Source organism: Anarhichas minor, unplaced genomic scaffold, assembly GCF_050575085.1.
Source record: "Anarhichas minor isolate MPS153535 unplaced genomic scaffold, ASM5057508v1 ptg000021l, whole genome shotgun sequence".
Taxonomy (NCBI): Eukaryota; Metazoa; Chordata; class Actinopteri; order Perciformes; family Anarhichadidae; genus Anarhichas; species Anarhichas minor.
Genome location: NW_027466467.1, coordinates 1,806,283 through 1,826,936, shown reverse-complemented (window position 1 = coordinate 1,826,936; position 20,654 = coordinate 1,806,283). Strand labels below are relative to the sequence as shown.

At 38.8% G+C, this 20,654-nt stretch overlaps 1 protein-coding gene across 1 annotated transcript; it reads left to right on the top strand.

Moving 5' to 3' along the window:
* Nucleotides 1-334: 334 nt before the first annotated feature.
* On the top strand, nt 335-19,462 carry LOC142954810 (protein FAM107B). Its single transcript, XM_076096069.1, has 5 exons — nt 335-358; nt 8,726-8,801; nt 12,989-13,193; nt 15,965-16,127; nt 16,448-19,462. The coding sequence occupies exons 1-5, from the start codon at nt 335-337 to the stop codon at nt 16,562-16,564; spliced, it is 585 nt and encodes a 194-aa protein (XP_075952184.1). The 3' UTR covers nt 16,565-19,462.
* The last annotated feature ends 1,192 nt before the right edge of the window (nt 19,463-20,654 follow it).

The following is a 20,654-nucleotide window of genomic DNA, read 5'->3' as shown; positions in this document are numbered from 1 at the left end:
AGAGAGTCAAGCAGGAACAGGTGGCTGGGACACTGGGACACCTCCTCCACCACCTCCTCCACTTTCTTACAGTCAAACACTTGTTTCAGCTTCTCTCTTTCCTCCCCGGCTGAGTTCTGGTTTGCTGTTATGAAGCTGCCTCACGGTTCGGTGGGCTAAAAGACCCCAGCGACCGGGCTGTTAGGCTGCCAGGTGGCGGGAGGAGGAGGAGGAGGAGGAAGAGGAGGAGGAAGAGGCGGCCGGGGCTGCTGGGAAAAATAAGTAGTGCAGGAGAGGACAGAGGGCAGAAAGAAGGCTGTGTGGACTGTGAACCTGCTGCAGAGGACTGGGAAGAATGGGAGCTGCGTATGGAAAGAAGGTCAGTCACTGGTCTAAATATAGTTTGACAGTGTTACAGTCGATTGTTTACTTTATCTACAGCCTGGTTATCAGTGGTGGAATGTAACCAAGTACATTTACTCAAGTACTGTACTTCAGTACAAGTTTGCTTTACTTTAATATTTCCATGTTCCATGTTCTACTTTATACTTTTACTCAACGACATCTCTGAGGGAAATATTGTCCTTAATTTATCTGACAGTTTTTGTTACTTTGCAGATTATTAATGCAAAATATAACAACCTAGTGTTAATTATTTTAGATTAAACTGTCCAGCAGTATATAAAGTAATTAAAATGAGCTCCACTTTTAGCTGCAACGTTAAAGCGATGAACACATTAATGCATCAATAATTATCATACAATTACGCAATATATATTATTCTGCATAATGAGTATATTTTGGTGCTGATATTTGTGTGTTTTTACTTAAGGGAGATTTTGACACTGTGGTATAAGTACTTTTACTAAAGTAAAAGGTCTGAGTACTTCTTCCACCTTTGGTTTCCAGTTTGTTCAGAAACGGAAACACATGCTGACCTGATGAATCTGGACTTTAGGTTGAATTAGAGCTGAAAACGACCAGCTGATTCATTTATTGTGTTGATGATCGATTAATCATTGAAGCTAAAGTGACAAAGATTCACTGGTTCCAGTAAACTGAGTCTCAAACAGAAGTGATGGCGTTTTAAACAATCAAAGAAATAATCACCAGATTAATAATGAAAGTAAATCTTTTTTTCATTTTGATGATCAGAATAAACATAAACCAGTTAAATCTATTCATTCTTTATATATTAATCTATTTAATCTTGATAGTTCATTGAGAGCAGTCTAGAATAAACAGAAGATACAAAACATAAAGGAAAAGTCAGTCAATCAAATAATTTAAAAGCAACTGCAGACTGAGGGGAAACGCTAACTCCAGCATGCTAACATCAGCATGCTAACAGATGTTCAGCAGGTATAATGTTTACGATGTACATCGTCTCGGTTTAACATGTTAGCATATTAGCATTGGCAAATTATCAGTAAACACAAAGTACGGCTGAGCCTGATGTGAATGTTATTAGTTCTGCAGGTATTTGGTCAGAAATCAAAGTCTCAGACACAATGAAGTGTTGACCTGATGAAAAGTCAGTGGATCATAAAAGTTATTACAGTTCATCCTCAGGGGACCATGAATGATGAACCACATTAATCACAATCCAATCCGAAAAAATGTGAATCTTGTTGTTAGTATTTGATAAATGATTTATTCTAGTAACTGTTCAGTTATCTTCTCTCTCCAGACGGCTGGAGGATAAAAAGGATAAAATGTTGATGGAATGATGAAAATGAATGAATTACGATTTTAAGTCAAGATACAGAAAGTTCATCACTCTCTAAGTCAAAATAGTGAGGTACTAGAATTTCAGTCAGTATTATGACTTTTTTAAAGATTTTTAAATGAAACGAAAATGATTTTTGTTGTTATTTTTACAGCATAGATAGACAAGCCTTTAAATTACAGTTATGCCTTATGATAGAGTTTCTCAAGCTATGACTCTTGACCCAGTGTGTTGTCATTTGATGTGCAGACGAGGTCAGAGAAGATTTCTTACAAACTCATAAAGTTTGATCCCACACGAAATCTCTCCATGAGCCACTTGCATGCTGCAGAGCTATATTTAAATCCACATTGAGAACATGACACCGTGACCATCTGATTAAAGATATTCTGGGATGTAACCACAGACTGTTTATGAGAATTGGACGCAGTCATTGTCTCGATGCCACGAGTTTGGCGATTTTGCTTTCGCCATATTGGATTATGGCCATTGTCATGTTGTTTTTTTCACTACCAATGAACGGAAGTTACTTTATCTGGACTGAGGAGGAGTGACGTAGAGACGTCGTATACGTCTCTGGCAGAGACCTGTCAATCACAGTAAGCCCTGCCCTAAAGCATACCCTGCTTTATGGTCTGTTTGACTCTAAATGGACCATAATTTACGAAATGAACATCATGCTGTATTGAAGAAGACTTGAAACTAGAGATTGAGACCATAAACTCATGTTTACAATGTTTACTGAGGTAATAAATCAAGAGAGAAGTAGAGTCATTTTCTCATAGACATCTATACAACCAGAGGAGTCGCCCCCTGGTGGTCATTAGAGAGAATGCACGTTTTAAGACACGATTGGATTCACTCGGCAGAACCGGAGGTTGCCGCCTGCTTCCGTAGTTATTTTAACCCAAACCACGACTTTTTCCTAAACTGAATCAAGTAGTTTTCTTGCCTAAACAAAACAAAGTATTTCACGATCCTTTCTTAAACGTAACTAAATAAGTTTGCTGTCTAAACCTAACTGAGGTGTTTCCTTTTGGAGACGGAATGTATCTTCACTGTATGGATGTAACGAGCGGAAGCGGACGCGTGTTGCTGGAGTTTTGTAGGAAAATGCACGAAAAATGAAGAGTAACTTTTTTTGCAGGATATCATGCAAACTGTTGTATGATACGTTTCAGTGATAGTTGTCTGTACATCCATCGGAGCTGCTGATGGATTATTCTGCAAACTTTTAAAGAAGACAGCTTGACTGCAGACACACATGCAGCTTTATTTATTTATTTATTTGTATTCATATTTATGTTACTTTCCACCTTCAAAGTTCAGCAGCATCTTCAGTGTTTCCGGCAGCACCACTGGTGGGTGTGGTCGGACACTTGTAACCACACCCATCAGTGATGACGCCAAGTCCTGGAGTACACCGTGACATCACGGTGAGAAGTGAAACCAATGCAGGTCAGTGAAGACCAGGCACTGAGTTGTTATTATGGGATGGTATTACAGTTATTATGAGCTGCTGAGTGACTGAAACGTATCCTGAATAACTGTGTTCAGTGATTTCATACCAATGAAACCAGGAAGTATTCAGATTCTTTACTGTTATAAAAGTACCATATTAGAAAAAAATACTCTTACAAGTAAAACTTTCAAGTGTAATCAGGAAAATATAGTGAAAGTATTTTAAGTATGAAAGTGTCCCCTGGAACTATCATACTACTATATGTTCTCTTTAGATTATTATTTCTTATGCATTAATGTAAATTAACATTGTTAACAATATTACCAATTAATTAACATTATTAACATCATTACTAATACATTAACATTATTAACAGTATCCCCAATTAATTTAGATTATCACTAGTACATTTACAGTATTTAAAATACATGTACATTATTAACATTATTATTAAGACATTTACATTATTCAAAGGGAAAGCAGCAAATCTGAACCATGAACCCTTTTTACAGGAAAAAATACTTCAACAATCAAAAATAGTTTCCCTTTCTGTCAATTGACTAATTGATTAATCAACTAATCGTTTCAGTTATACTTAATCACACTTAATTATAGGTTAAATACGTACAAATTGTTTGGGAGTTTAATTCATAACAAAACATCAGATTTTATAACTCTTAAACATTTACGGTTTTCTAAATGTTTTGATTTGTAAAGTACCTGAAGCTGTAGTGAAGTAGAGGCATAAACAGCATAAGTACCTTGAAGTGAAGTACTTGCACTTGACCTCGCTCCTCTTTGTGGATTCCTCGAACTATTTGAGCTATGGGGGGGGGGGGGGGACGACACACCTGTTGACGTGAGCGTGTTTGGGTGTGTTTGTTGCCACAGTGACCAGTGACAGCTGACAGCAGGGTGCCGGGTATGGGGGGGGGGGGGGGGGTCATGACGTCCCGCTCAGATCGACTCACGGGTCTATTTTTAGTGGAGTTCCCCGTCAGCAGCAGCAGGTGGAGAGATGAGAAGCTGCAGACTCACATCCAGACTCATCATGCAGCCGTTTCATAAAGTACTAATGAAAAAAATAATGTTCATGTCAAAATGTAAAATCTTTACAAAACAAAACAAATTGAGAGAATAAATTGATTTAATATCTCTAATTAACTGGTTCTCATGTCGTATAGGGATATTTTCCAACATGTGAGATGGAAGGAAGGTTTAAACTGTCACATTATTTATTCCAAAGCGTTAGAATTAACTAATATTAAACTAAGAACTAAACTAAAAACTGCAGTGTGTGTGTGTGTGTGTGTGTGTGTGTGTGTGTGTGTATCTGCAATCTGGATCTGTGGATCACCTCAAACTAAATTAAATCCAAACATGTGTTACGTTGTTTACGTTCATTGTGGTAACTTTGGGGGTGTGGCTTCGGAGGGAGGCCTGGATGATGTCAGCGATGACGACTTGAGTTAGAAACTTCTCGTAGCTAGTGCTGCTAGCTTCTTTGACTGGGAAAGAGTTGGAAACACTGAGCTGAGTTTTGAGTTGGATAATTAATAAAGATATAGTCTTGTTTCATAAGATTACCTTTAAACGGTCCGTTGTTCATTTGATGCATTTTTATTGACTTTCTCTGCATTCGTCCTCATAGATTCATGGAGTCTTTTTATTCAGCTATAAGTCTGACTTCTCATTTTGTCAACATATAATCAAACAATGCTATTGTCTCGCTGTGCATACGAACAAATACAGCGAACACATTCAAGAAGTTAAACAAAAATATAGTTTGTTTACATGTAGAGTGATGAATATATTGTTGTTTATTAAAGGGGAAAATTAAGTAATCTGATTGGTTTATAGCAGTGATATAAAACCCACATACCGCTGTTATAATGATTACTTCCTTTACACATTCAGTATCACCAAAGTGTGACTGAGAAAAACACATAAGTAATGTAAATTAAGTAAATGAATCACAAAAATAGAAACATGCTAACGCTAGCTGCTAACGCTATAACGCTAAATATATATATCAAAGCTTTTCCGCGGAGAATAGCAAATTATCTTTCACAGTTAATTTTATTATGTATGTATATATATATACATATATACACATATATATATACATATATATAGATATACTGTATATACTTAGTTTTTATTCCTGAAAGTTTATGTATTTGTGAAAATATTAGCTGAAAATATAAATATTTCACAGTTAAAAAAACAAGTTCAGACATAAATGAATATTCTTTATTCATCTAGATTAGATCAAGAGCTGTTGTGAGATTGACAGAGACAAAGTTTGGATATTATATTATTTAATAACTCTATTTTACTGCAGTTTTTTTTATAGAACTAAAGAGACAGCAGGAGGTGATTCAACACACAGCAAATTATAATATTGGAGTAGATCTATGTCATGGTTATAATATTAACACAATAACATCAGCCTCACAACAAACAGAGCGCTGACCGGCCTCGACCAATCAGAGCTCAGATCCCGTCAGCAGGTTCTCGGTGAGTTCGTGAACTCATGTGTGAGTGAATGAGCTCTGACAGAGTAAACAACAACGGGACTATTTTCAGATGCCGTTACGTAACACTGCTCATTAACAAGAAGAAGAAGAAGAAGAAGAAGAGCTGACAGATCCAGGATCAGCCTGATGACCTATATACGCAGCTTCCTGTCCAGAAACACAGAAAAAACATGTTTAAATAAAAACAGTCGTGTTTGTGGTGTTGATTTCTTCAATGGCTTAAATCCAGATTGGACCAGATTAGGATCACGGAAAATCCCTGCAGCTAAAAATACTGAAACAAGAAGAAGAAGAAGAAGCTTCTATAAGATCGGTTAAAGCTAAATTTTTAACAGCAGAAGAAGAAGTACTCAGAAGTAAACTGGACTAAATGTGTAGAAATACTCTGTTTTTAAAGTAAAAGTCCTGCATTCAAAACTATTGCCTCAGTAAGAGTACAAAAGTGTTCAAATATACTCAAAGTACTAAAAGTAAAAGTCATCTCTATGCAGATTCATATATTATAATATTTAATTTAGATTATTGATGCATTAATGTATTCATCTCTTTCATGCTGCAGCTGATTAAAAGGTGGAGCTCATTTTAATAACTTCATCTTCTTCTTTACATAATGCTTCTTTAGCAGTTGATTACTTTTTAAATACTAATATGAATTTGAAAAAGAAACCACAGAAGAAGAAACGCTGACTCGTTGGCTGAGATTAACTCTGTTTGCTGAGCTGTGATAGGACGGCCATACGTGTGACCTCTGACCTTCATAATAAAGTCCTGTGTGATGCGTCATTATTTAAAGTATCTTCAGATTTAACTTCAGCTTTAAGAAGAAGTGTTGTGCCTCGATTTTTCTATTCAGGTTCAATTTAAATTAGACTTTAGAGCCGTTTCTTTTTCCTGTGAACTGATCAAAGAATTCTCTGCGTTTAAAGCAAACTGAGACTAAAGATAATCTTGTTTTTTATTTTTATCTTTATCTGTAGTTTAAGATTAAACTACACAGAAAAACAATGGTTCTTAAATGGTTCTTTAAAAGGCAGTGTGGTTCCACGAAGAACCATCACCTATGAAGAACCATTTTATCTATTGGATGGTTCTACATGTTTGTCACATGGTTCTTTGGGATATTAAATGGTTCTTAATTCATGTTTGAGTTATTGGATGGTATAAATTAGAAAAATAAATACCTTACCATGATCTGGGTGTGGGGTAGTTAGCTACCAGCTGATATACATGTATTCATAAAAAGATGATTTTACAAATCATCACGGAAAAGATCCTGGAATATGATCTCTAAAGCAGAGTGGGAACCCTGATTCCATTGTTATGCTGTTTAAATGTACAATTTTTTCACGTTTTCAAAAAATCGGTCCCTCAAAGAACCATTTTTAGCTAAAGAACCATTTGAAAAGGGTTTTTTATGGAACCATTTGGGTCCATAAAGAACTTTTTTGAAAACTGTTCTTTAGAGAACCTTTTTTTCTTTAGGTTCTTCAAAGAACCAGAAATGGTGCCTCAAATAACCATTTGTTGTAGGTTCTTTGAGGCACCTTTGTGGGTTCTTTAAAGAACCGTTTAAGGAAACGGTTCTTTAAAGAACCCTGGTCTGAAAGGTTCTTTGTGGAACCAGAAATGGTTCTTCTATGGCATCACTCCGAAGAACCAATTTTGGTTCCAGATGGCACCTTTATTTTTCTGTGTGTAATATCTTTGCTCGAGGGCCAGATTTGGCCCCTCAGGCCACTGATTTCCCTTCACAGTCGGAGTTGTAATGTTTCTGTATGTCCAGCAGGGGTCAGACTGTCCTCAGGTCAGTTCTGCTCCTGATTGAACCTGCAGAACCACAGAGGATCAGAGACCTGAGGGTCACAGGTTCAAATCCCCCGTCAGCTGATCTCACGTCAGCTGTGGAGTTTATTCTTATTTAGATCAGTGGTTTCAACCACCGTGTGACGTTTAGTCTGTTATAAAACTGACCTGATGCGGGCGTCATGATGACACCTGCATCATCATCATCATCATCATCATCATCGTCAACAACAACATCATCATCAGAAGAGGATGAAGAAGAAGAGGATTTCTCCACATGTTGAACTGGTTAACATCCTGGTGGACGGACTGGGACCAGTTTAGGAGAAAAGGATCATTCATTAAATCTTCATCCTGCAGTAAACAACATCCATGGGACCTCCAGAGACCCCCTCCTCCTCCTTGAGGGGGTGAGAGGGGGGCGGGGGGAGAGACAGTGAGGGCCTTGTCACCATGTTGAAGCCTGATGAAGTCTCCTAGCAACTAACACAAAGTCCATTCAGTCAGAGAGGACGCCGTCCAACTGACCTGGAGTCTGAAAGGAGACGAGCGGCCGAGAAACACTGGGGGGGAGGAGAAAGAGGAGAGAGGGGTGTTAAGGAAGAGGAGAGAGAGGAAGGAGGGAAAGAGAGAGAGAGGAGGTGGGAGAAGAGAGAGGTGGGGGTGTAGGAGAGAGGGGGAGGAGGACAGAGAGGAACTAGGGATAGGAAGAGAGAGAAGAGAGATGAAGACAGAGGAGGGGAGAAAGAGGAGGGGAGGAAGAGAGAGGGGGAGGAGAAGGAGGAGAGAGGGGAAGGGGAGGTAGAGAGGGGGTAAGGAGAGAGAGCTGGGGGAGGATCAGAGAGAGGGTGGAGAGAGGAGGGAAGGAGGTGAGGAGACGGGGGAGAACGAGGTGAAAGAAGGAGGCAGAGCTCGACTCAAGAAAGATGTGCAACACCAAATACTCAAAATCTGTAAATACTCTGAATACTAGATAACTAGAAGTACAGAATCAGGTACACTGAGAGAAAAACATACATCACTCACACTTCCCCAACCCACTGTTGGTCCAGTTGCATTGTGGGTAATATGGTTGCCAGAACAACAATAACTTCTGAATTATTCTCAGGTTTCTCTTCGTCCGTCACAAACTGATGAAACCATCGTCAGAGCTTCAGCGTCATGCGTCCTCCCTCCTTATTCTCTCTTTTTTCTTCTTCTGTGGTTTTCCAGAAGGCGTACAGCATCGACCACGAGCCTCCACCGAAGCAGCAGTGTGTGAAAAATGGAAAGCACCCAAACGGCCGAGGTAAGTTTGTCCCTCTCAGGTTACCGTCGGGAGAACCGACCTGTGATTGGTTGTCTTAAAACTTTGCATTCTCTCTGCCGACCAGTAGGGGGCGACTCCTCCGGTTGCAAAAATAAGTCAGATTGTATAGAAGTCCATAAGAGGATGACCATAAAGCAGAGTATGCTTCAGGGCGGGGCTACTTTTGACCGGAGCCATATACGGTGTCACTACGTCACTCCTCCGCATTCCAAATATGGTAACTTCTGTTCATTGGCTGCCAAAAAAACAACATGGTGATGACGAAATCGCCGAACTCGAGGCTTCAAGACGGCAGTCCACAAACCAATGAGTGACGTCACGATGACTACATCCGCAACCGGTGAACAGGAAGTGACCATATTTGGACTGTGGAGAAGTGATGTAGAGACGCATATGTCTCTGGTAGCCTAGCTCCATTAATAAGTCATTTTCAGCGTCACAAAGTTCACAGTGGTTTCAAACCTTAAACCAGTGTTTCAACAGTCATGCACAAACAATGTATTTTGTCTTTTAATTTGGAGGACTTATAATACGCTGAGTACATTCATTCTCCCCAGAGGATGAACCCTGTTGTTTTTGAACACTGTGAATTTTCGCCTCCACCACCTTCAGACTTTCACTTGTTGACAGTTTTCATTTGAAACCAAAACCTGAAGACAGCAGCGTGGGGAAAGTCTAAGAGCAGGTTGTCAGAAATCTTCACAAAGAGGAGGAGGAGGAGGAGGAGGAGGAGGAGGGAAACACTGGGAGGATCATGTGACCGCTGTTTTACACTCGGCATGACTCAGTCGGGAGGAGTGGAGGGCTGCTGCTCCTCTACAGGGAGCATGAAGGTTCACACAGACTGAAACACATGAGGATCACCAGGACCTGGATCTGGATCAGATGGATCAGATGGATCAGATGGATCAGAGGACAAGCATTAGCCCCGAATGGTCCACCACAGCCAGGGAGGGTATGGTGAAGTCTGGTAAGAAGCAAAGGAGCACTGACTGGATCCTCCTGAAGCATTTTCGTACTTATTTAAATTGTAGATAACTATTGTTGTTATTTTCTGCTGGGTGTGTGCAGCATTATTTTGTGTGTCGTTGTTGTGTTTACAATTTGTTTTAGATATTTTGTTTTATTCTCTTCTGCTCTGTCATTTTAACTTTTACTGTTTCACTTTTTTATCAGCTGTTTATAATTTGTGTTATTTTGATAGATTTGTCTGCATGTCAGCGCTTTGTGTTGAATTAATTCAGTGTATTTGCTGAATGTGTGGAAATGTGTGTAATGACTAGAATAAAACTTATACAAAAATTGTTTTACTGTCATTTTGGAACTGAAATTTAAATAATGTAACTACATATTTTAGGAATAAATTACTCGTTAAGATGGAGGTTATTTGCGGGTTTAAGAAGTCAATAATTCATATACCTCAGAAACGATTATTATTTCATAGAAAATTGCATTTACTAACGTGATTTCTTTATTTTAGGACTTGACAATGAGGCTTTTACAAATTTGTTGGGGTGTGCAGTGATGTGAATTAAGTATGCCAACCATAAAGTTATATGATCATTTACATTTCATGAATATTCAACGCTTGAGTCATGTGTTGGAGAGCAGCGTGGCGCTCACACAATATTAAAACAGTGTGAGGTTGGTGTGGAAGTGGGGAGCGTAGGATGAAGATGAAATCACTGTTGGCAGATACATTTCATTTGAGTAGGAGTTCAGATCAACTTACTTTGCTGGGATTGTTATGTAATAAAACACCTAATAATCAGCATGAAAGGAATGTGGAGTCTTGAAGACTTGGAGTTTTAGTCCTGTTTTGGTCCAATAGTGTCTGGTGTTTTAGTTCTGGTTTATTACAGTATTCTCTTGTGCTTTAGTTCTGGTTTGTCCCAATATTCTCTGGTGTTTTAGTTCTGCTTTGGTCCAACATTCTCTGGTGTTTTAGTCCTGGTCTGGTTCAATATTCTATAGAATTCTACGTCTGGCTTGGTCCAATATTCTCTTGTGTTTTTGTTCGTGTTTGGTCCCATAATCCCTGGTGATTTATTCTGGTCCGGTCCAATATTCTCTGGTGTTTTAGTTTTGCTTTTGCACAATATTCTCTGTTTTTTTAATCCTGGTTTGTCCCAATATTCTCTGGCGTTTTGATTCTGGTTTATTACAGTATTCTCTTGGGCTTTAGTTCTGGTTTGTCCCAATATTCTCTGGCGTTTTAATCCTTGTTTGTCCCAATAATTTCAGTTTTTTTAATCCTGGTTTGGTCCAATATTCTCTAGGGGTTTGATTCTGTTGTGGTCCAATTTTCTGAGGTGTTCTCTGGTTTGGCCAGAGCTTTTTGATGTTTGCTCAATGGTAAAAGCAGGATTGATTTTCTAGGAGCGGATCAATAGCTGTACAGTTCAAACTAGTTTGTCTTTTGCAACATGTCACGATGTGACCCGAGTGTTTATGTAAGAGGAAAGCAGACTTCAACCTGCTGTGTTCAAACAGTTATCAACTCTGTTTGTGTGATTAATTGACAAATCATAAAGTCTGTACAATTTTAAAAAACATCACCAGTTTTTTTCAGTTTGAAAACTAGAAATTTAATTAAAATTTAATTTCAAATAAATGTGTAATTATTTTTACATTTTTTGATTATTATTATAATCAGTGTTATTGTTGTTGGTACCGGTCATTCACAGAGACAAACCAGAATGTAGAATCAAATCTAGAAATGTAAAGAACCACGTATAGTTAACACTATGGAGTGTGTGTGCAGATTTGGTACACAGCTTGTAAAATCTGATGCTGCAGGATGAGTTTCACCGAAACCATTCGTCGCAAGGTTTAAGATGCTTTGAGGGATTTGCAGCAGCAGGTTTGATCTGATTTAATAACTTCAGTGCGATTTAATTCTCAGGATGAAGAAGAGAAAATACATTATGTTCTGATGTTACTGTGTAACATGATCACGTTTCCTCCTGGCTGAGGTGGAGTCAGACAGTCTTCCTCTCACAGAGTTATCACAGCTTACAGTTGTAACCAGATAACAGGCACTCATAGAAACGTCGATAAACTACAGAGTGGGTTTAGTTTGCACGTCCTGTCTCAGATCAATATGAAACCACGGCATATCTCAATGTCCGTCCACACTTCCTGCATCGGCCCTCATGATTCAACCCTCCTGTTGAATCATCTCCTCTTGGAAAATCTGAGATTAAATCGAGTGAAAAGTCGCAGACTGAGTCCAGATCAACTGTAGGAGAGAAGACAACTATGACGGCATTAAGCTGCAAGAATCATCCAATCAGAGACTTTTGTCAAATCTCCGCTCTGCTGGATTCACTCAGTCAAATTGTAATTGTGGAAATGTGGAGGAGCAACAGCAGCGCAGTCGTGCAGCTCAAACACAAAGCTGAGAAATGTTTTCAGCCTTCCCGGTTTATGAATAACTGTCAGTGTGCGAAATTCTTTGGTCAAAATAATGATGTATCTTTTGTGGGAGGAAATTATATCAAGTTGCAAAGTCGCAGGTTGCATGTTGCAGATTTGGTGAAACAACATTAGTTTTTATCCACTGCAACACGTCATCATGGTAAAAATCGCCTTAAGGTCGGCCCTCGCTGATGCTCTGGAGTCTGAAGAAATCTCTGCAGCAGCTTCAACAGCTGGAGGAAAGTCTGAAACCAGAAGAGCTCGGGGGTGTTCCAGATAGCTGTCCACATACTTGTGGCCGGGTGCTGCACCCAGAGCTCATTTTTATTTTTGTGAAATATGAAGCAGCAGCGGACGTCGGTCTCTGGTTGCGCTTGAGAAAGAGGTCATTGTGTGAGGTGAACTGTATGACATCTGATCTCTGTCTCCCAGAATATCTGAGGACTCGGATCAGATGCCTGTTAATCTGTCCTTTCTTCTCGCAGACAAACAGGGACGACGGACAGGCGGAGACATGAACACTGTAGTTCAGACAAAATTCCAAAAACATGGTGTTCACAAACACGCAAGCTTCATTCTGACAAAAATCATGAGAGGAAGTCCCTGTTTTATTATACTGTATTACTACAGATGTCCTGAGGGGGGCGCTAGAGGGAAGATCACAGAGTCAGTGCAATCTAAAGGGTTCATCCTCTGCAGAGCTGATTCAAGTTTTAATCTGAGCGTCCTCGTGATTGTGTCCTCAGCCTCAGCGTATGCAGACCTGCAGCAGCACCGGTCTGAGGGCGTCCACAGGAAACCGTCCCCGGTGTCCAGCTACGTCCCCCAGCCCGACTATCTAGAGGGAGACGAGGAGGACGACCTCATCAAACCCAAGAAGCTGGTGAATCCTGTCAAAGCTTCAAAGAGTCACCAGGAGCTTCACCGAGAGCTGATGAGCAGCTGCAAACGGTAACAGTGTGTGTGTGTGTGGGGGGGGGGGGGGGGGTTTGTCTACATGCCGATGTGAGGACAGCAGTGGGGAGAGGGGACATTTTGGTACGTGAGGACATTTGTGGAAAGCAGGGACATTTTTAGTCAGTTGGGAAATGTTTCTCGAGACCGAGGACATTTTTTTTATAGTGAGGACTTATTTTAGTGCCAGGATATTGTGGAATATGAGTCACTGAAGGAAACACATTATCATTCCAGATCATCAGCTTGTCTTCTCTTTCCTCAACAATGTTCAAAAGTACTTGTACTTTCAGTGAAGTATTCACAATGCACCTCTCTCATCTGTGTCTTGCTGTCAGCCACCTCCAGGGCTGTTCTGTGACTTTGTGTCTGACTAAGCGTAGCTCACGCTCACGTAACTATTTATTACATTTGATAAAACGCCAAAAGGCAATGGTGTTTATAAAGTGTAGCTCGGAAAAGATAACCGTGTGCACTTGAATATGCAGCCTGGTTTGGGACCATTCGAGACAATATATGTGCGCACTTAGCTTTATTACAAAACTATGAGTATCTCGTCTCTCAATCAATGTTTTGCTACAACTTTTTGATTAAATATTGAAATTCAAATGTCGATTGGCTGGGAATACTGGGCAATATAGATGCAATGTCTTACTAAATATCAACCAGCAAGTATTCAGCCAAGTCATAGAGCATAAATCAGTCGGCAACCTCTGGTTCTGAAAAGGGAAGCCAATGCTGAAGTATCTTCAAACTTGCATTCTCTCTACTGACCAGCAGGGGGCGACTCCTTCGGTTGCAAAAAGAAGATTGTATAGAATTCTATGAGAAAATGACTCTACTTCTCTATTGATTTATTACCTCAGTAAACATTGTAAACATGAGTTTATGGTCTCAATCTCTAGTTTCAAGTCTTCTTCAATACAGCATGATGTTCATTTAGTACATTATGGTCCATTTAGAGTCAAACAGACCATAAAGCAGGGGATGCTTTAACCCTTTCACAGAGTGATTTCAGTTCATGAAAGTTAACTGTAACATTTTGGTTGCCTAAAAAAATGTCTGATTCAGCTTTCGGTTAGCTCCGCCCTCTCGTGTCATTTCTGGTTGCAAAAAAAACCAACCAAGATGGTGACGGCCATAGTGCCGAACTCAAGGTTTCTAAACTTCAGTCCACTAAGAAATAGTTAAAAATATATATAAAATGCAGAAAATAATAAAATATAACACTGAGCTTTGACTCATGCTGGCTGATGATTCAGCATCTCCTCTACTGACAAACATCAGCAAAACACCTGTAAATTATCAGCCGCACCATTCAGATTCCCACGATTTCCTTTTATACATTAAATACTATGTATACCATCGACTGTATATAAGAAGTGGATATTAGTCGCTGTGACATCTTATTTATGTTCATACTAATATTCACTATTGATTAAAAGTTGTTTGTTTGTGCCTCATTCTGTTCGGTATAGCTCTACTTATTCAAATGGTTCACATGGCTCACGGGTCCCTCAGCAGAATTCAGCTTTGGACCCATCAGGGTGGTCAGCTGGCTGCCACGAGCTGACCAATCAGAGAGCGGTGTTTGTTTCTTCTTTTTTTTAACGCCTGTCGTCTCGTCGTGTAAAGTTTCTGAAGACACGAGCGGATGCTGCTAAGCAACAGCCTCCCACCTCGCAGGCCTGCACGCCGAGGACTCTGGGAAAGTTTTCACCTCCGCACAGTCGCTCATTCACACTCAGAGCTTTAACACGGTGGGCAAAGAAACAAGGTCGAGGTTTTTTGTTTTGTTGTTTTTCCTCTTCAGCTTTATCATTCAGGAGGAAAAAAGAAGCTGAAAGGAGGCCCAGAGGCAAATCCAACACACTCATCTGCTGTTACACAAATCAACCGGAACTTGAACTCAGAACTTCAAGCTGAGAGCGAAGAGAAAAAATGCTAATTATGCAGCAGACGCACCAAGAAAACTGACACAAAGAATGTTAATAAGTAAAAAACACCACAAATCTTTGTGTTAAATTACATCACATGTGAAGACATTTATGGTTTTACATGCGAAATTTCTGCATGTGCATGTCGCAGACACATACGTCCAGACTCGCACACATAATGTGTGTGTGTGCAGAAACACATATTATGATGCGTTTGTTCACAGTTTTATATGTAGTTATAGCATACTGCCCTCTGCTGGAGGAAACACAGAAACACACTTCACTCATTCAGATACAAGAAGAAGGAAAAAATATATTATTTCACTCTGTTATATTTATTCACACACACACACACACACACACACACACACACACACACACACACACACACACTGCGAATACACACATGCACAAACAAAAGTCATATTTATTATATATATATATATATTTACCTCATGTATATAAAGCAACTTGTTACTTTAATCATTCCCTATTTATTCCAGCACTTTGCACTGTTGTCTTACTGTTTCCAAATGTTATCATTGTTATATATACTATATATGTATGTCTTTTATATATATATATATATATATCTGTACATAGTAAAAGTTTTACCTTTGTTCAGCTTAGCTGTTTTTTGCTGTCATACTGTGTGTTTTGTTGTAGGAGCTGAGGTGATGTACTGATCGATATCAGCTTGTTGTTGATGCATCAGTATCAGTGTCTGTCAGTCGATCAGTTCACAGTTGGTTCATCATAATGTCTGATATGTGAATATAATGTGTTGGTGTGTGTGTGTGTGTGTGTGTGTGTGTGTGTGTTTGTGTTCAGAGGCAGCGGGACGACTGTAGAGGCGAAGCCGGAGCTGCAGAGAGTTCTGGAGTCGAGGAAAAGAGATCAGCTGATCAAACAGAGGAAACAGGAAGAAGAAGCTCGCAAGAAGGTTTCTCCTCTGGAGGCGGAGCTTCTGAAGAGACACCAGAAACTGGAAGAGGTAACACACACTACACACACAACTACACACAACTACACACACTACACGGACACCCACAACTACACCCACACACACACACAACAACACAAAAACAATCAACTACAACACACACACACAACTACACACACTATACATACATACCCAACTACACACACTACACACACACACACTACACCACAACACACAACAACAACACACTACACACACAACACAGACACACACAACACGGAAACACACACCAACACATACAACACAGAGTGTTGTCTTTAACGTTTTGTCTCTCGGTGTTGTCTTTAACGTTTTGTCTCTCTGTGTTGCAGTTGGACAAACAGCAGGAGAAGGAGCAGGAGGAAAACCTGAAAGCTCCGGAGTTTGTCAAAGTGAAGGAAAATCTGAGACGGACGTCGTTTCATAGTAAAGAAGAGAAGGAGGTGTAGAGACAACTGCTGTCCTGCAGGACAAAGCAAACTAAGAAGGAGACCATCCACATGTTCACAGGACAGTCTGAGGACACAAGCATACTGAGGACAGTCTGAGGACACAAGCATACTGAAGACACACTGAGGACTCAAACATACTGAGGACACACTGAGGACTCAAACATACTGAGGACACACTTAGGACACTCTGAGGACACAAGCATACTGAAGACACACTGAGGACTCAAACATATTGAAGACACACTGAGGACTCAAACATACTGAGGACACACTTAGGACACTCTGAGGACACAAGCATACTGAAGACACACTGAGGACTCAAACATATTGAAGACACACTGAGGACTCAAACATACTGAGGACACAGGAAGCTCTGAAGACACTCTGAGAACCCTTTGAGAAAGGACTGAGGACAATCTGAGGACACAACCATACTGAGGACACTTTGGAGACACACTGAGGACACATTAACGACACTTTGAGGACACATTAACGACACTCTTGGGATACTCTGAGGTCATAAACACACCGAGGACACACCGTGGACACTCCGGGGACACACTGTCCAGATGCTGGACAGAACAGCTGTGATGTCTCTCAGGAGACTCGAGACCAACAAGAAGCGGCAGATCAGAGTAAACACACCTGAGACCGTGTTTGACACACTGTTCATGATGGGATGGATTACCTGACTCGCCACACCTGGTGGACGACTGTTCAGCATCTTTCTGCTCAGAAGGAAGGACTAAGTTATCAGTTCCTGTTTCCTGACGTGTCACAGAAAGACGTTTGGGAAACGGGAAATGTTTTCTCATAATTACAAGACAAGATCTTGTAAATGAGGAAATCTTCTTTTTGTCAATCAAAGTAATTTTAAAGATATATAGAAGTCACAACTACGGTGTACAGAAGTCATAACTCCAATATGCAGAAGTCATAATTATAAGAAACAGAAGTCATAAATACGAGACTCTCGAAATTATAAGATAAAACTTTTTCTCGTTATTATGAGATGTAGTTACGTCTTATTCCAAGAAAACATTTAATTAATACGAGATTCAAGTCTAATAACTAATACCTTTTCTTGTGATGACAAAATTCTGACGAGATTAATTTATTACGAGACATTTAAAAAATGCAATAAATGTTTTTTTTATTGCATTTTATCTCGTGATTACAAAGTGAGAATTTAATTTAATTATGATGATAGAAGTCAAGTCAGATCTCAGAATCTCACTTTTTCTGGTAAATTACAACAAACTGAGTTAAAATGAATACGTCACACAGAAGAAAGTAAATAAATAAATCGTTGGAAAAATATTATGAATTTCTTTCTGTGTACGTAATAAAAACCAAAAAAGACTTATTATTGGTTATACAAATGATGGAAGCAGATTTTCATAAAAGTGAAATAATGATTTGTAATTTGTAAATGATCATGACTAGACACATAGTTACGTTTAATTATCTTTTCTTCAGATGCTAACTCATGATTATCAGACACAGAGGTCGTAATTATGAACACAGATATAATTAAATATCATTATTACAGGAAACATTAGTTTGAATAAATGCTAAATAACTATAATTATGGTATACAGAAGTCAAATTACAAGAAAACAATCTGATAATTATGTGATTTGTATCTCGCTTAGTTATAACTATATGACATGGAAGCAATCATTTTGAGATTATTGTCCTTATTACAACTTCCTTATTATATAATTATGAATAGTTATATATATATTTATTTATTTTACAACAAAATTATATAAAACAAAAGAAATTACATCATAATTTGGAGATTTGTTTCTGTTATCACCAGATAAAAAGTCAGAATTTTAAGATTTAGATTGGTTATTTTTTTATTTTTTTGCCACATTCCCCAAACAACAACAACAACACACGATCTCGTATTGTTCTAATCACAGAAACTCTTCTATCGTATAATTACGAGAACGTCTCCAAAAAGTGCCGCTTCGTTTTGATCGTCAGGATGTAGAAATAATTAACTGTGTGTCAAAGAAAACGTCCGTTGGAACAAATTGTGCCTAAATCTCATCTCCGTGTTCGTGGACGAGAGAGATTGTTCACGATTAACACGTCCGTCATGAATATGTGAAAGGAAACTTATGTTTTATATCATTTGTATCCCGTTTGAATTATTGAGATTTACTGTACAGCGGCTGTACTGGAGAGAGAATATAATACACATAATACACAGAAGTGATAATAATACTCACAAAATATTTCTCTCTTTTAATTAAAACATGCAAATCTTTTACTTTATGGAAGTCGTAACAACGTGACAATATCTTTCATATCACATTATTACAAGATACAGAACTTTGCTTTTCTTGTAATTCTGAGATGCTGATTACATTTAATTTTGTTATAAATTACCTCGAGATATTTTACTTTTAATTGTGACACGATTGCGATTAATGATGACAAGAGAACGTCTTATAATGAGACGTCTTGTTGTAAATATGAGATAATTATGTCTTCGGCTGCACCGTATCTATATTGTTTTTACCCCCATGACCTCCTCTCACGGATCACATTAAAGTGTAACTGAAGCCTTACATCTGGACGTTTTTTAAAAGAATTGTTGATAGTGAATATTGTACAATCATTGAAATCATTTTTAATGTCTTGATTATAGAGCACTTTAGACTTTTAACTGTATAAACGAAGAGTCAAATCTAAAACAGACTTATTTTTATTTTTGACTTTTTTGCGGCTTGTAAAGGGACGTTCTGTTCTGATTAACATGTTCAGATAAAAGTAGAAGCTGCAGCAGAAATGTGTTTGTTGACATGAAGACAATAAAGGACAGAAATGCTGCTGTTTTGGTGCTTTATTCTCCTCGAGAGACTCTCTCAGTATGAACACCATGCTGCTCGGATGTTCATAAGTGTTCATAACCTGCAATATCACGAACAAAGTTTTATTTTATCAGTATTTGTTGCATCACATCTGAACGTTAGACACAGAGTTACCAGCAGTGGTATACAGGTTCAATAAAATTATAAAAAAACATTATAAAAAGCAATACATAGAAAAACATATATGTATAAAAAATGAAAGACAATGAGTATTTTATCAAATACTACACTATAAACAAGCCACTTGTTGACATAATCTTAACACAAGATAATATAATCTATTCAATGTAGGATAATTAAAGCAAAAAATATTCACTTTAACACAAGGAATTTTCATTTTGTGTTGATTCTGGCGCCCCCTGTGGACTAAAGTAGTAGTGTTTCTGAGCATCAGAGTCCCTCTCATTTTACTGCAGCGGGTCTGACAGGCTGCCCCTCTCAGTCCTGGTTCTGGCTCTCCCGTCTCTGCTGGAGGATCTGGGTCTGTCTACGGTGGACCGGTCTCTGCTGGAGGATCTGGGTCTGTCCACGGTGGACCGGTGTCTGCTGGAGGCCCCGCTGGAGTCTGAGCTGAAGGAGTTTCTGGTGAACCTGCAGGATTTGTGTGTAAAGTGTGTTCAGATAGTCACAAATAAAGTGAGGGGAGAATAAAACGCTGTTCAACGGTTCAACCAGACTGAAAGAGACAAAGATCCGTCTGAACAGTTGAATAAGAGAATTAATCTCCATCAAAGGTAAAAGAAACTGGAAGCAGATTTAAATAAGATGAGATAGAACTTTATTAATCCTGAAGGAAATTCTTGTGCCAGAGTTTCATGAAAGATGACAACATAACAAAAAACAATAGAATAGAAATATAAACATATGAACAATAGAAAAACAATTATTAACTGTAAGAGGAATAGTACTGACACCGTTGAAAAGTAGAACACAATAGTAATAAGAGTAAAGTAAATTAATAAAATCTTCTTCTTTAAAACCTCCACCACAGACTCGTGTTCGACTCCCAGAACAGAACCAGTTTCCTGTTTCAGTGTCACGTGTTTTCACAATAAAGCAGCAAACAACAAGCTGGAATCAACAGAGTTTTACAATAGAAGAATAAAGTTAGTTTAATGTTAGAACTGTTGGAATATCAGCTGAACAAATCACAGTTTGAACCTCTTCAGACTGCAGAGGACCCCGAAGACTAAATCAAT